Source organism: Henckelia pumila, chromosome 4, assembly GCF_033568475.1.
Source record: "Henckelia pumila isolate YLH828 chromosome 4, ASM3356847v2, whole genome shotgun sequence".
In the NCBI taxonomy this organism is placed as follows: Eukaryota; Viridiplantae; Streptophyta; class Magnoliopsida; order Lamiales; family Gesneriaceae; genus Henckelia; species Henckelia pumila.
The window spans coordinates 139,616,271-139,632,249 of record NC_133123.1 but is presented as its reverse complement, the minus strand read 5'-3'; the positions used below and the strand labels follow the sequence as shown (position 1 = coordinate 139,632,249).

Genomic DNA, 15,979 nt, shown 5'->3' with positions numbered 1-15,979 from the left:
TTGTTAAAATATAACATAGTATTTGAATAATTTTTAATGAAAAAATGATTTGAATAGCATTCGAGAATGCTAAAAAGTAAAATTAAAAAATCATTTGTGCTGAACGAATGAAAAATGATGCTTTAGAAAATGAAATAAAAATAGAACAGTACTGTCTTCTTTCTTTGCTTAAAGATCAGAAAATATTTTTATCCACAAGGACTCAATCTTAAAAAAATGTTGGGGAGGGGTTTTTGTGCAATTCAAAAACCCATCGGATCATAAACCCCCCCAACAGAAATATAGTTCTAATTTCAAAAAAAAAGAAAGAAGGAAAAACAGAGGGAATTGAGTTGCTTGGGCTTTGGGGTTTTTGATCGAATCGAAGACTGACATGGATGGAAGGTAATTATTATCATTGTAGCTTGCAATGTTCATCCGTTAGTGTGGATTTATTTGCTTCTCAGAAAATTCCTTCTCAGTTTTCATTTTAGCAATGTCTTCTTCCAGACTGATTTTCTGGACTGATTGTTCCCAGTTGGGTTCAATCGAGATGTCTCGAGTATCATATTTACTTTTTCTTAACTTCCTCGAATGCTATAGAGAGTTTTTGGTACTCATTTGTCAAATCATATCGTATAAATTCATTAGAACTGAAGTCAATTACATGCTCACTGGTAGATTCCAGTTCCTGTTTTTTTATTTTTATGTACTTATTCTTGTCTCTTGACAGTATATGTCAGCAATTAGTAACCGTGGCAAATGAAAATGGATTCACAGTCTTGATGTATGAAAAGTGCTCTATCGCCAGTTAGGAGTCAAGCAATGACTCACGCCTGCGGGCATATCTGTGGGGTGGAGGCTGTAGAAATTTTATTTCGATTGGAGATAGCTAACACAGGAAGTTTATTTTTTGACGTACAAGACTGTTTTAACAACACATATATGGCATGCCCGAACTTGTTTGATAGTTTCATATTAAGACGTTCGTTAGACGGTTCACCTGGGACTCCCTTTCAGTTTGTCCGATCATACATCGAGAAACATGGACTGAAGGTTTCAGATAGATGCATGGATCCAGTCATCAGATCCCCACTGCAGAGATATGATATTCAGAATTTGTGTGTCGAGTTCGACATAGATGTATGCTGATCTATGTTTTCTTTTAATGATAACAAATAATTATTAATTATTACTTAAATATAAAATTTCTTTTTCAGGTACCCAGATATGGAGTAAGATCGTTCCCACAGATAACATCACCAAATGAGTTGTTTTTGTGCGCTGGGCATTGTCGGATCGTGGCTGGAGTGATACCCTACGAGAGCTTAGTACTTCTTCGAGAGGTATATCTATCAAAGTTTAACTGTTATTAATAATAAAATATTTTTTAAACTATATTTTTTTCTTTTCTTGAATTATGTAGGGATATTACAGAGGTCCATCCTATGTAGAGGTGGCAAATAAACAATTAATTTAAGGTAGTCATGCTGTATTGATAGTGGGTTGGCTGAAGCTGGAAAAGGAAGGGATTGAAACCTATCATTTCATAGTGAAAAATAGTCACGGTTAATCATTTGGATCGTCGGGATTTGCTATTGTCCCCGCGGATATCGACAATTTGTTTACAGGTTTTTGGTATCCCGCCAGTCCAGGCCAATTACTTTAGACAATTTGATGTTATTAAAGACAATTTGTTTACACAGTTTGTTAGTATAAATCTGTCTCAACTCAGTACTTAGTACATATGATATAATGTTTTAAAAGAAGTAAGTTTTCGTGTGAATCCGATTCAAATATGCAGAGAAATGGTGGATGTTTATCCTATATATACTTCATCAATTTCAGTTTCATTTTCCAAAATATCCACAAAGGAGAGACATGCACAAACCATTAATCTTGTTGCAACCAAGAATATATAATGAGCGAGCTCGTGGAAATGAAGAACTCAAGCCAGGGATTCACAATCCCGCAATCACAATCCAGCACAGATACTCCCTCACAAACACTTCATTCCGATCCCGAGACACCTGAAAGCCCGTTTGTTACAGTGACCCGAATGATTATTACTCTTGCCAGCCCGATGAAAAAGGCTATATCTGGCATGCAAACATACTTGGCAGAAGTGGGGCATATCACCAAGCTTGATCCCCAGGATTCATGGCTTCCAGTCACTGAATCCCAAAAAGGGAATGCCTGTTACGCCGCATTTCATACGCTTAGCTCCGGAAAAAGATTCCAGTCCCTTGTAATGCCTCTTGCCTTCACTGCTCTTGGTTGGTAAGTCCTTCGTTTACGTTTTGTAGGAACCATGTGATGTATAAAATTGGGATGGTTCCATCTGATTAGGATCTTTGTTTGTGGGGAATTGTGAGCCTGTGTTTGGGTTTTATCTGGCAACTGTACACGTTATGGTTGCTGATTCAACTCCACAAATCTGTTCCTGAGACGCGCCACGGCCGATACCTCAGGCTCTCAATGGCAGCTTTGTATATATGTATACCTACATCATGTATATATATCTAACTTTAATATATTTCCTATAATAAGAGGAGTTTCACTTTGAATCCCAATTGTCAAAGTTTTGTTAGCTGTAAGTAACAGATTCCTCATGAAAATTTCCAGGGGAAAAGCTGGGAAAAATTTTAGCCCTGTTCCTAACTCTGTATCTAGCTGGTGGCACCTGTGTTAGCCTGATATAGATGGATATTATGCTAGAAAATTTCCAGAGTAATTGGATTCTTGCCTGAAGCCTTGAAAGATGCATATTATGCTAGAAGAAAATGGATATAGATGGATCTTGAGAAATGGGGATGAATGTTATAAAAATTCAAAATCTCCAATGTTTTTCCAATAGAGGTGATGAATCCTATAATAAGAGGAGTTTCACTTTGAATCCCAATTGTCAAAGTTTTGTTAGCTCTAAGAAGTAACAGATTCCTCATGAAAATTGCCAGGGGAAAAGCTGGGAAAATTTTTAGCCCTGTTCCCAACTCTGTATCTAGCTGGTGGCACCTGTGTTAGCCTGATATAGATGGATATTATGCTAGAAAATTTCCATCTCTACAATGCTATTGTTTGGATGGATGCACGTACCAGTGCTATCTGCAGGTAATTTTTTGAATTTTGGATCCAAGATATGAATTTTTTTAGCCTACTTGGTGTTCTTTTGTTGTCTAGCGACGGTATCTGAATTGGGTTATGGTTACTTTTGTCATTTTGGTGTTGAGAAGTTTTGTTCTGAAATGGATTTTTATTGGGAAAGCATAAAGTTCCATTCACTAGCATTTCTTTGATTAACTACCAAAAGAAGACTTTGTATCATGGAGCACCATTGCTTCCAAGAGGTTGGTCGTGAAGCGACCCTGAAGAAAAATTCATGCGTGATTTGTCAAATGAATTTTGTTTTTGTGTCAAAAACACGGTCAATTGCCGATTCTGGTATGCTTAAGTTCAGATTCATTATTGTTAGACGACACCGGTGTGTGATCATGTGATTTTTTTTTTCTTTTTTGGTATTTTTGGTTTTTCTCTTATAGAAAATTGGAGAAAGAGTTACCAGGTGGAAGAACTCATTTTGTAGAGACTTGTGGTTTGCCAATAAGCACTTATTTCAGTGCTTTGAAGCTGTTGTGGTTGTTGGAAAATGTGGATGCTGTGAAGGAGGCGGTGAAGCGAGGAGATGCATTGTTTGGCACCATAAATACATGGTTGATTTGGAATTTGACAGGAGGGAAAGAGAAAGGTTTACACGTCACAGATGTGTCGAATGCTTCAAGAACCATGTTAATGAACCTCAAAACACTTGATTGGGATAAACAAACTTTGAATACTCTGGGGATCCCCGCTGAGATCTTGCCTAAAATCATTAGCAACTCTGAGATAATTGGGGATATAAGCAAAGGATGGCCGATAGCTGGCATCCCGATTTCTGGATGCCTCGGTGATCAGCATGCAGCAATGGTGGGGCAAGCATGCCGGAAAGGTGAAGCTAAAAGCACGTATGGCACCGGGGCTTTTATACTTCTCAATACCGGGGAAGAGATTGTACAGTCGAAACATGGGCTTCTGACCAACTTGTCTTATAAACTCGGACCAAAAGCCCCCATTAACTATGCCCTGGAGGGCTCGATTGCCATAGCTGGTGCAGCAGTTCAATGGCTTAGGGACAGTCTAGGCATAATCAAGACTGCAAGTGAGATTGAGGAGTTGGCCTTGCAGGTTGACTCATCTGGGGGGGTATATTTTGTACCGGCGTTTAATGGTCTGTTTGCGCCATGGTGGCGTGATGATGCTCGTGGCGTTTGTATAGGAATCACGAGGTTTACAAACAAATCCCACATTGCTCGAGCTGTGCTGGAGAGCATGTGTTTTCAAGTGAAAGACGTGTTGGATTCGATGAGCAAGGATGCTGGAGAGAAGGGTGAGGCTAAGAATGAGAAAGGGGAGTTTTTACTTAGAGTGGATGGTGGTGCCACTGCCAACAATTTACTGATGCAAATTCAGGTATCATTCTCTTGCAACTCCGCTTCCTAACGTTTTCTTTAGAACACGGTTACAAAATAGATTCCTAAAAGAAGTTGTTTTTGAAAATGTACAGGCGGACTTGCTAGGAACCCCAGTGGTGAGACCAGCTGATATAGAGACTACTGCTCTTGGAGCCGCTTATGCAGCTGGATTGGCTGTTGGTGTTTGGACCGAAAACGAGATATTTTCTTCGGGCGAGAAGACAAAGAAAGACACCAAGTTTTTTCCCGTCATGGATGAGGAATTGAGGAAGAAGAAGGTGGATTCTTGGTGCAAGGCAGTTTCAAGAACTTTTGACTTGGCTGATCTCTCTCTGTAATTGACTTGCTACAATTCTGCAATCTCGTTTGATTTATCATCTACTTTCTTGTTTATTTACATCCCAAAAGATAGTAATATTTCAAGAGAAATGGAGAAATAAAGGATGTGACAGTGCTGCTGCTGATGCATTTCTTGAAATTTCTTGTTCCTTTTGGATATATAAAGCCTTTTGCTTACTTCAAGAACTTGCTTGCACTTTTGTTTTGCGTTTCGGAGTAATAGGATTCTTGCCTGAAGGCTTGAAAGATGCATATTATGCTAGAAGAAAATGGATATAGATGGATCTTGAGAAATGGGGATGAATGTTATAAAAATTCAAAATCTCCAATGTTTTTCCAATAGAGGTGAAGAATCCTATAACAAGAGGAGTTTCACTTTGAATCCCAATTGTCAAAGTTTTGTTAGCTCTAAGAAGTAACAGAATCCTCATGAAAATTTCCAGGGGAAAAGCTGGGAAAATTTTTAGCCCTGTTCCCAACTTTGTATCTAGCTGGTGGCACCTGTGTTAGCCTGATATAGATGGATATTATGCTAGAAAATTTCCCGAGTAATAGGATTCTTGCCTGAAGCCTTGAAAGATGCATATTATGCTAGAAAATGGATATAGATGGATCTTGAGAAACGTGGATGAATGTTATAAAAATTCAAAATCTCCAATGTTTTTCCAATAGAGGTGATGAAAATTATGAGTCTGCTGAATTGCCAGATGACAGTCCCTACCAAGGTGCATTTCATATAATAAACCACATAAAATGAACTGAAAATAATACACACGTTACTTGAGATCTGAGAATGCATTTGACTTTCAAATTTAATTACATACTCTGTAGCCCACAAGTTCATGAATATGAAAAGACCAACAGCCATGAACTAACTTTTATTGTATTTTCTGCACATGCATACTATGTACAAATTAAACTTCATGCTGAGGTAATCCCTGAACCTTAGACTCATGGCCAATTGTAGCATATGGCAACAGTTCTCTCATGCAACTCTAATACTGAAGCACTGGGTGATTTCATAATTTGAGAAAAAAAAGTGCCCACAAAGAAATTCACTGTAATTGAGGATTTGATGTAGAAGATTTAGGTATTGTGGGATTGCTTCTAGGAAGTGTTTGAGCTTTTCCTTCACAAACTTTGAAGGAATCCCAAAACACTGCCTTGGATTATTCAGGCTCTGATTGTGCTCCTACTTCCTAGCCTCCTAGGAGATCATAGTTCGCATGTTAACTTTAATATCATTGACATGTGAATGAATTCAACAACACCCAGTAGCCAGTGGTTTCCCCATTTCCTAAGCTGTACACTTCGCAATCTAAATATTTATGCGAAAGACAAGGATAAGTGATCAAAGTTCTTCAGTGCTCTTCTTAACAAGATAATAACATTTTGACCTTAAACACGTACCACCTCATAGATGGATTACTTAATCCGCATGCTTAATAATCCATTCATAAGAATAAACCTTAAAAAACGAATAAGCTTTTAAAATGCTAATAATTTTTTTTTCTCATTATTTCAGGAATGAACCAATCATTAACATGATTTCCGAATTCTCAATAAATTCAAGTAAAGCAGCATTAACCAATTCAATCAATCACGAGCTTCAAACAAATCAACAAAAAAAGAAGTGGAATATAAGGAATGTGGTTGACGATCACGAGTCCACAAATGGCCAAACGTTTTATTGTAATATGATATGATATGATTGAGATTTGAGGCCCCCACTTAGATGCCTATTACATATCCAATCCAACTACTACAAGTCTTCCAAACGAACGACTGCTGCTGAAACTGGGACATCATCAAGAAATGGAGAGCACCGAAGCTCGGTTGGGTGACACTGCGGGGAAACCCATTAGATGCAGAGGTATGAGCGCCATTCTATCTCAAATATTTGTTCATCATTTATGGGATTTATTCATAGACTAGTGTGTAAAATTTGTGGCTGCAGGGGGGTGGCCAGGAAGCCTGGGGAGCCTCTGGTGATAGAGGAAGTGATTGTAGCTCCTCCCAAATCCGGAGAAGTTAGAATTCAAATCATCTGCACTTCTCTCTGTTTCAGCGATGTCACTTTCTGGAAATTTAAAGTATGGATCTTGGAACTTTTACTTCATGTTTAATTTTAAAGAAATCGTCTTCAAGTTTCTGTCTTGTTGAATCTCGTGTATTTTTTTTTTGGGTCATTATTCGTTTACCCTTGTGAAGGATCCTCCTGGTTATTATCCAAGAATACTGGGGCATGAGTCTGTTGGGTAATTTTCAATCAATCTCCCTCTTGCATTTATTTCATTTCAGAATGTGGAGATATTGCTTGGCGTGAAAGTATGTTTTCTGTTGTGAATTTATGAACGATTTAAGGCATTTCCCGAGCAGTCTAGTGTTTGACTTGTATGCATTGACAGTGTTATTGAGACTGTGGGCGAGGGTGTGAATGGCTTTGTTGAAGGTGATATGGTCATCCCCATATTTATATGAGAATGTGCTGAATGTGCGGATTGCAAATCAAATAAGAGCAATCTTTGTTCTACATATCCTTTCAAGCTCTCTCCGTGGACGCACGACGGTTCAAGCAGATTTACTGATCTTAATGGAGAAACACTATACCATTTCTTATGTGTGTCTAGTTTTATCGAGTACACAGTCGTGCATACTGCTAATATCACTAAAGTCGATCCGACGGTTCCTCCAGACCGGGTCTGCCTCCTTAGTTGTGGCGTGTCAACAGGTATATATGTTGAATTTCGACTTTGCAAATTTTGTAAAGAAAAGCTGATGATCACATTTTTCTAAGCATTTTCAAACGCTACCGACATGTCATACAAAGCAGACATCGAATTCTAAGGTGGTTGTAAACAGCATGCCTTTGGATGTGATTCTTGGGTAATGTTTTCGGTAAAGAAGTTTCACTTTTTCATGTATTTTTGAAGGTGTGGGAGCTGCCTGGAGATCTGCAAATGTTGAAGCAGGATCAACAGTTGCCATCTTTGGTCTGGGTTCAATAGGATTAGCTGTACGTAAGTGCATGTGTTTCCTTCTCTTAGTTCTTGTCTGTTGCTTTTTGAGACATTTGAGTTATTCCAAAGGTTGCTGAGGGATCAAGATTATGTGGTGCGGGGAGAATCATAGGCATAGATGTGAACCCCGACAAATTTGAAATATGTAAGTTCATAATTCTCTTTACTCTTGATTATATGCATACTTCTTAACTATGAGTCTATGACTAGTGCGTACGTAAATTCTAACAAGCCAAACCACCATACAGCTAAATCATTTGGTGTGACTGTTTTTGTCGACTCAAGTAGCTGCGGCGGCGACAAGCCTATAAGGCAGGTAGTTTGCTTAACCCGAAATGTGTATTTTTTATTTCACACACTCTGTTTCAAGGAAAGACACAACCTGCATGTGTTTATTTTTTCAGATAATAAACGAGATGACCGGTGGAGGAGCGGACTACTGCTTCGAATGTGTTGGGAAGGCATCCTTGGTTGAGGAGGCATTTGCTTGTTGCCGAAAGGTTTCCTTTTACCCCAAACAACTTCTATAATTCCCTTTTCAATGCCTCGATCCAATCGTCGTTACAGATGCTAGTTCATAATTATAACAATTTTCAGGGATGGGGGAAGACAATCGTCGTAGGAGTCGACAAGCCAGGTGCACGAATCTCGTTCAGCTCAGGTGAAGTCCTCCTATTCGGGAAAACAGTGCAGGGATCCTTGTTTGGAGGCCTCAAACCCAAATCCGACATCCCAATTCTCATCAAACGTTACATCGACAAGGTATATATAGTTATCGTTTGTGCACACTTTCTTAATGTGATAACATATATAATTTGGAGTCGTGTTTTTACCTGCATATAGGAATTGGAACTGGACAAGTTCGTGACCCACGAGGTTAGTTTTGAAGACATCAACAAAGCGTTTGATCTGCTGATCGAAGGGAAAAGCCTCACGTGTGTGATTTGGATGGATAAATGAGACTGTTGTCTTGTTCAAGGCAACCTTTGTTCCAAATAATTTTTTTTTTTTGTTAAGCATATGTTTCACTTAAACTTTAAAACTCGTCAATGCATTATGATTATGTTATGTTAATTAGTTTCTATATATGCTTTTGGACAAAGAAATTGGATACATATATGATTCACCTCTTCTACGTCTTTTATTTATACATTCATTTCTCGTGTTATAATTATAATTTTACAGATAATAAAAAAGGTAAATATCTAATACATAAAATAAAATATAAAATGTAATTGAGATAAATACAAATGACCTTAAAAAAATATTATATATATATTTTTTGAAGTCCGTTAGACAATACTTTGGATCCTAGAGAAAAAAAATTTAAACATTTTTTTACTTTATTATTAAATATTTATTTAAAACAAATCTGGATTTTTAATTATAAAAAAACAACTATTCTGTGTTTCATATAGTGTTTAGTCAACCAAGTCAAAAGTAAATATGTGGGCTTATTTGACCCATCTTCAACCTGGGCGAACCCGACCCGGCGCCATTTCTAATTTGGATCTGTAAACCCTGCAAAGCCCTAAATGAAGTTGTTCCTGTAAAACTCCAAATCGCCGGAGTGAGAATGGGGAAAGTCCCAACTGGTTTTAGAAGGGCAGTGGCCGGATCCTCTCAGTCCGCTCTTTTCAAAGCTTCCAATTCTTCCGCTTCTATTCTTCAAGAACAAATCCCACCTCCTATCACTCCTCTTCAATCCCACAAGAAATCTTCCAAGAAAGAACCCACCAAAGTTATAGCTCCAGCTAAGAAATCGAACACCCCTCCAATCATTTTCGAGTCCTCAAATCTCTCAGAAGCGAAAGCCCTTTTCAACTCTTACATTTCTTCTCTTAAATACACCCCTTCAGACCCCAGTTTCTACAATTCAATTCTACAGTCGTATTCTTCAATTTCATCTCCCCAAAATGCGATCTTTTTCCTCAATCACATGATTAAGACACGCCCATCTTTCTCCCCCAACCGCTTCACTTATCAAGTACTCCTTGTGCAATCTTGCGCACTGCCTGATGAGACTTCTCTCGCCAATGTACACAACACCCTCAACTTTATGAAAAACACCGGTTTTCCACCCAATCAGGTGACGGCAGACGTTGCAGTGAGGACACTTTCCGGTTGTGGAAGAGAAGAGCATGCCATTGAACTGTTTAAGGATCTTTCGTCCCAGAATGTGCTGCCTGATACCTATACTTACAATTTTCTGGTGAGACATCTGGTCAAGAATAGGTCTTTAAGCACTGTGAATTGCTTCATAAACGATATGAGGGAGGGGTTTGGTATCAAACCGGACCTAGTTACTTATACCATTATGATTGATAATGTTTGTAACTCCAAGAATTTACGTGAGGCGGTGCGATTACTTGAAGTGTTGAGTGAGGAAGGTTATAAGCCTGATTGCTATGTTTACAATACGATAATGAAGGGTTATTGCATGTTGAGTCAAGGGGGTGAAGTGATGGGAGTTTATAAAAAAATGCAGGAGGAAGGGGTGAAACCGGATCGTTATACTTACAATACTCTGATCTATGGATTGTCTAAGACGGGTATGGTTAAGGAGGCAAGGAAGTTCTTGGCAGTTATGTCTGAAATGGGTCATTTTCCTGATGAAGTTACTTATACGTCCTTGATGAATGGGATGTGTCGGCAAGGAGATGCTTTAGGAGCATTGGCATTGTTGGAGGAGATGGAAGCCAAGGGGTGTGTCCCAAATTCATGCACGTACAATACCTTGCTTCATGGGTTGTGTAAGGCGAGGCTGTTGGATAAGGGGGTTGAATTGTATGGGGTGATGAAGAAGGGTGATCTAAAGCTGGAAACCGGGTGTTACGGTACATTTTTGAGGGCTTTGTGTAGGAATGGGCGAGTGGCTGAAGCATATGAAGTTTTTGATTATGCCGTTGAGAGCAAGAGCTTGAAGGATGTTACTGCTTATTCGACCTTGGAAACTAGTCTGAAGTGGTTGAGGAAAGCTAGAGAGCAGGGCCTTGCAGTTTGACATGAAAAATAACTCTTTTTCTGATTTTTTGCCTGAATTTCTGAGAATAGTTTTCATGTTATCTCATGGTAGCACCTGTAATTTTTGTCATTTGCCAAAACTAAAAGAGTCGGTAGATCATAAATTTTTACATAAGAGGGGAGTGCGGTGGGAATTGCCCGGTCATTCCTCTGTTCTTGTATTTGTCTAATAGGACATGATCTGATTTATATGCTCAAAATTTTCATGTATATATTCCTTCTTCAAAATACATTAATTAAATATTAATGTCCATTAAAATTTGAAGGTATTATTAGTGGCATAACATTAGAAAATGTCAACACCTGATAATTATACAATTGTATTTAATTTATTCATGATGTACCAAGTGGTAGTCTTGCGTTTCGCATTGCACTCAACCGATTTCGTTTGTTGTAGATACTTTTATTCAAGCATGTAGAAGTAGCCGATGAATATTGATAAGTGCATTTTATGCACTTAATTTATATATGATTTGACTTGGATTTTGTGATGTATCGAGTGGATATTATGCATATTTATTGTTGTTTTTATGAGTTGCAAGGATTTGAAGAAAAGTAGCAAGAAGAAGTGGAAAGACGAATTATAGACATCAAAGTTTACAAAATTACTGGAGCTTCTACAGACATCCAAATCCGATCTTCATCGTTCAAATTGAAGTTTTGGATGTTTTAAACTTGCTGTCAAATTTTCAGCTCGATCCGACGGCTAGAACTTAAGATATGATTTTTTCAAGATTGCTGCGCATTGGACAAAAGGCATAGCTCCCCGCGCCTCATTTGGAGCGCTCCAGCGCTTCTCTGTAGCTCAGTAAAAGAATTTTATTCGAAATTTCAGCGCCCCAGCTCTAGTTTTCCAGCGCCCGTAATTTCATGTCTTAAGCGCCCCAGCGCCGTCTTTTGAGCGCTCCAGCGCTAGACGTCCGTCATTGAAAAATAAAATACGAAACTTGAGCGCCCCAGCGCCGAATTATTAGCGCTTCAGCGCTGCGCAGTCTCCAAAAATATGAAAAGTCTTTAATCGAGTTTTAAAAGGGATTTTATGACTTATTCTGGAGGATACGAGAGTTTAGAGAGTATTCAGAGTTTTTGAAGGCTAGAGACGGCTAGAGACCAAGGAAAAGGGAGAAGAAGCATTCTTGGCACGAAAACGGATGTAGTGACTACCGGAGACGGAGAAGCATCATCTACCTTCGTTTTTATTTCATTCTTTCTCCTAATTTTTGAATGATGTTCAAGAACATGCTTTGTTTGATTTTTATTTTCATTATGAACTAATTTCTTTGTCTAGAGGGACGACGTAATATTTTGATTGATATATTAGAATTATTCATTTGGTTTATTTGTGTTTTCCTGAATTGATTGCGTTCAATTTACTGGCCATAGATTGAATGATATTTTATTTAGAATCTATCACTCGAGAGAGGAGATTTTGAATACGACATAGGAAAATACATCTTTGGTGTTTATATTGTTCGAGAGGCATATAACTCCATTGAAGCCTTTGTAAGAATTATTGTGCTATTTACCGGATTTAATAGTTGAACTTAGATAGAGATACTGAGTTTGTTATTGAATACGAATTTCTGCTTGACACTCGAGAGAGGTAGTAAAAAATAATAGGGATTCTTGACTAATAAACTAGAAGAATATATGATATAGATTTCTTTATGAATTAAACTGGTAGATAGTTAAGTGATGTCAAACCTCTAGAATTTGTCTCTCATTGAATTTTTGTCTTGCGAACTCGCCGTTAATTAATTTTATTTATTGCAAATTTTAGTTTGATATAAACTCTAATCATTCTCGTAGCTCTACATAGGATTAAGATTTTATTAGTTGCAAATATTTAATATAATATCATTTTATTCATGCTCTGTGGGATCGACTTGGACTCATTTTCTATATTAAAACTTGACACCGTGCACTTGCGAGCACAAAATTACGCAACAAGTTTTTGGCGCCATTGCCGGGGAATGAATTTTATTTGATTTATATTAAATTGTGCTAATTGGTCTTAATTTTGATTTAGAGCATTTTATTTTATTTTGTTGGTTCTAATTTTAAATCTTTCTTGTCTATGCAGTTTATGCGAAAAAGCCAAAGTTACGACTCACTGCTCTTTGATCCGGAAATCGAGAAAACTGCTAAAGGTTTGAGAAAAGCTAGAAGAAAAGAGTTGCAACAAATGGCTGAAGAAAGGGAAAGAGCTGTCAATAATGCTCCGGTGCCGATTAGAGATCACTTTCGACCAGTGATCAATACTCATTATTCTGGGATAGCTCGGCAGAACATCACGACAAATAATTTTGAGTTGAAGCCAACTCTGATTAATATGGTGCAGCAGAATCAGTTCAGGGGTGCAGCTACTGAAGATCCAAATATGCATCTGCGTACTTTTCTGGAGATTGCTGACACAGTGAAGATTCATGGTGTTACTGAGGACACCATCAGACTACGATTGTTCACATTCTCTCTTAGGAACAATGCTCGTAGTTGGTTGCAGTCACTACCTCTTGAGAGTATCACTACATGGGAAGACATGGCATCCAAATTTCTGGCTAAGTACTTTCCTCCTACCAAGTCTGCCCAGCTGAAAATTGAGATCACTACTTTCAAACATCAAGATTTTGAGCAGCTTTATGAAGCTTGGGAGCGGTACAAGGAGTTGTTTAGGAAGTGTCCAAACCATAGTTTTCCGGATTGGGAACAGATTGAGTTATTCTACAATGGTTTGAATGGCCCAACGAGGATTTCTGTGGATGCTGCAGTTGGAGGTTCAATATTTTCTAAATTTCCTGAACAAACTTATGAGATGCTTGAGCAAATGACTGTTAACAGTTATCAGTGGCCGAGTGAGAGATCTGTAATAAGGAAGTCTGCTGGAATTCATGAGGTTGATGCATTCACTGCTTTGACTGCTCAGATGGCTACTATTTCTACACAGTTGGCTGCACTTACCAAAGACAATCAAGTTTCTATTAAGACAGCATCGCTGGCGACTGCCGTAAATTCTGTTGATGGATTTGAGAGTGTGGAGCAAGCTCAATATGACAACAACTATCGAGGTAATCCTGTACCCAATCAATATCATACTAGTTTACGTAATCAGGAGAATTTTTTATATGCAAATAATAATAATGTGTTGAATCCTCCTCCGGGATACAATACAAATAAGGGTGAGGGTAAGCCTCCTTTGGAGGATGTTGTTAATACTTTTGTGCAGGAATCGAGCAAGAGGATGGCGAGGACTGAGACTCGCCTTGACAGCTTAGAGACGCATGTGGCCAACATGGGTGCTGTATTGCAATCCATGGAGACTAGCATTGGGCATTTGGCGAACGCACTGAAAGATAATAACAGAGGCCAATTCCCAAGTAATACTGAGGTGAATCCCAAGGAGCAGTGTAATGCTATCACGTTGAGGAGTGGGAAACAAGTGGATAATGAAGAGGGCAAATCTAAGAGCAAGACGTTTGAAAAAGTTGCAGTTGACGAGAAGAAGGTCGAGGAGAAAGAGTCTGAACCTGAGCAGAAACCGATGTACAAACCTCATCTTCCATACCCCCAAAGGTTCAAGAAGAAGGCAGTGGACGAGCAGTTCTCAAAATTCTTGGATATTTTCAAGAAGATACATATCAACATCCCTTTTGCTGATGCTTTGGCACAAATGCCAAATTATGCGAAGTTTATTAAAGAGGTGATGTCCAAGAAAAGGAGGCTGCAAGAGAATGAGGTGGTGAGCTTAACTGAAGAATGTAGTGCTGTGCTCCAAAATAAGATGCCACAAAAACTGAAGGATCCAGAGAGTTTTACTATTCCTTGCACTATTGGTTCTTTTTATTTTAATAATGCACTTTGCGATCTAGGAGCTAACATTAATCTGATGCCTTTGTCTATTTTCAGGAGCTTAGGACTTGGCGAGGTGAAGCCCACAATGATCGCATTGCAGCTATCTGATAGATCTATCACATATCCGCTTGGAATCATTGAAGATGTTTTGGTAAAAATAGATAAATTTATTTTTTCGGCGGATTTTGTTGTGCTAGATATGGAGGAGGATGCAAATATGCCATTGATATTGGGGAGACCTTTCTTGGCCACTGCTGATTCCAAGATTGAGGTGAAGAGTGGTGAGTTGTCGATGGGTGTGGACGGCGAAAGAGTTATTTTTAACATATTCAAGAAATCAAGTAATCCACCCATCGAGGAATTATGCATGATTGAGCGAGTTGTGAAGCTAGATGGTCATCCCAAACTTGTTCATGAGGTACATTCAAAGAAGAATGATCCGAAGGTGCTAAAGAAGAAGAAGAAAACAAAGAAGAAATCAAAGTTTAAAAAGGTTGTTGAATATATTTGGAGGGTGAAAGCGAAAGGGAAGACCCTCAACAAAGCGGAACCGGGCTAGAATTGGAATAAAGTCGGGCTATGGACTATAAATTAAGCGCTTCTTGGGAGACAACCCAAGCTAGTTTTTTTTTGCGTTTATTTATTTTCTTTTAGTTGTTTTTGTTTTTATTTTTATCATGAGAAAACTAGATATTAATAATGATTTTGAATTGTGTAGGTTAAAAAGTATGGAGCTGAAAGAGTTTAGGAGCCACCCCCGATGAAGAGTTTTGAGTGATTAAGATGGTGCCGAGTACTGACGCTTGGTGCCTAAGGTATGTGTCCCTTGTTTTTAATGAATACTGTACATTGAGGATAATGCACAATTTAAGTTTGGGGGATGTTTAAAAATTGTGAAAATCTGAAATTTTTTATGAGTTAGTTGGAGTTGAAGGCATGATGTTGTAATTGTGTTGGCCTATGATGAAAATTAATTTTTTTTTCGCTGAAAAATTTTATGTTAGCTATATTTAATCTTGAGTTCTCACATTTATGCACGAATGCCATGATTTTCGATACTTCTAGCAATTAGAAAAAAAATTATGTGGATTTGTGATGTGGATTAGAGGATTTGATTCTTAACTCTTGTGATTTTTACTTGAAACTGAGGTAGATTTTTAAGAGCACAGAAGTGATTTAGGCATTTTTGAATTCGTTGAGCCTTTTTAGCCATTATTCATTTGTTAGCCATTCTATATTCATGAAAAATCCAAAACAAAT

The 15,979-nt window shown here is 38.2% G+C and overlaps 2 protein-coding genes, 1 non-coding gene and 1 pseudogene across 8 annotated transcripts; 3 read left to right on the top strand and 1 right to left on the bottom strand.

The window, feature by feature from the left end:
- The first annotated feature begins 226 nt into the window (after positions 1–226).
- LOC140863949 (glycerol kinase-like) lies at positions 227–5,034 on the top strand. Of its 5 annotated transcripts, none has more exons than XM_073267761.1 (8): positions 227–384; positions 713–1,122; positions 1,200–1,310; positions 1,406–2,259; positions 2,605–2,838; positions 2,937–3,090; positions 3,519–4,485; positions 4,580–5,034. In XM_073267761.1, the coding sequence occupies exons 6-8, from the start codon at positions 3,014–3,016 to the stop codon at positions 4,823–4,825; spliced, it is 1,290 nt and encodes a 429-aa protein (XP_073123862.1). In that variant the 5' UTR covers positions 227–384; positions 713–1,122; positions 1,200–1,310; positions 1,406–2,259; positions 2,605–2,838; positions 2,937–3,013; the 3' UTR covers positions 4,826–5,034. The 5 variants fall into 5 exon arrangements, with proteins under 5 accessions (XP_073123862.1, XP_073123861.1, XP_073123864.1 ...); XM_073267760.1 differs by having other exon boundaries at positions 1,200–1,325; XM_073267763.1 differs by having other exon boundaries at positions 1,200–1,610; positions 1,828–2,259.
- A 1,331-nt stretch (positions 5,035–6,365) lies between these two features.
- LOC140865175 (alcohol dehydrogenase-like 7) lies at positions 6,366–8,878 on the top strand (annotated as a pseudogene).
- Positions 8,879–9,401: 523 nt separating this feature from the next.
- LOC140865878 (pentatricopeptide repeat-containing protein At2g17670) lies at positions 9,402–11,082 on the top strand. Of its 2 annotated transcripts, XM_073270708.1 has the most exons (2): positions 9,402–10,058; positions 10,335–11,082. In XM_073270708.1, the coding sequence occupies exons 1-2, from the start codon at positions 9,423–9,425 to the stop codon at positions 10,848–10,850; spliced, it is 1,152 nt and encodes a 383-aa protein (XP_073126809.1). In that variant the 5' UTR covers positions 9,402–9,422; the 3' UTR covers positions 10,851–11,082. The 2 variants fall into 2 exon arrangements, with proteins under 2 accessions (XP_073126809.1, XP_073126808.1); XM_073270707.1 differs by having other exon boundaries at positions 9,402–11,082.
- A 2,376-nt stretch (positions 11,083–13,458) lies between these two features.
- LOC140869957 (small nucleolar RNA R71) lies at positions 13,459–13,564 on the bottom strand. Its single transcript, XR_012146944.1, has one exon. It is a non-coding gene; the product is annotated as a small nucleolar RNA R71 (small nucleolar RNA).
- Between the last annotated feature and the right edge of the window lie 2,415 nt (positions 13,565–15,979).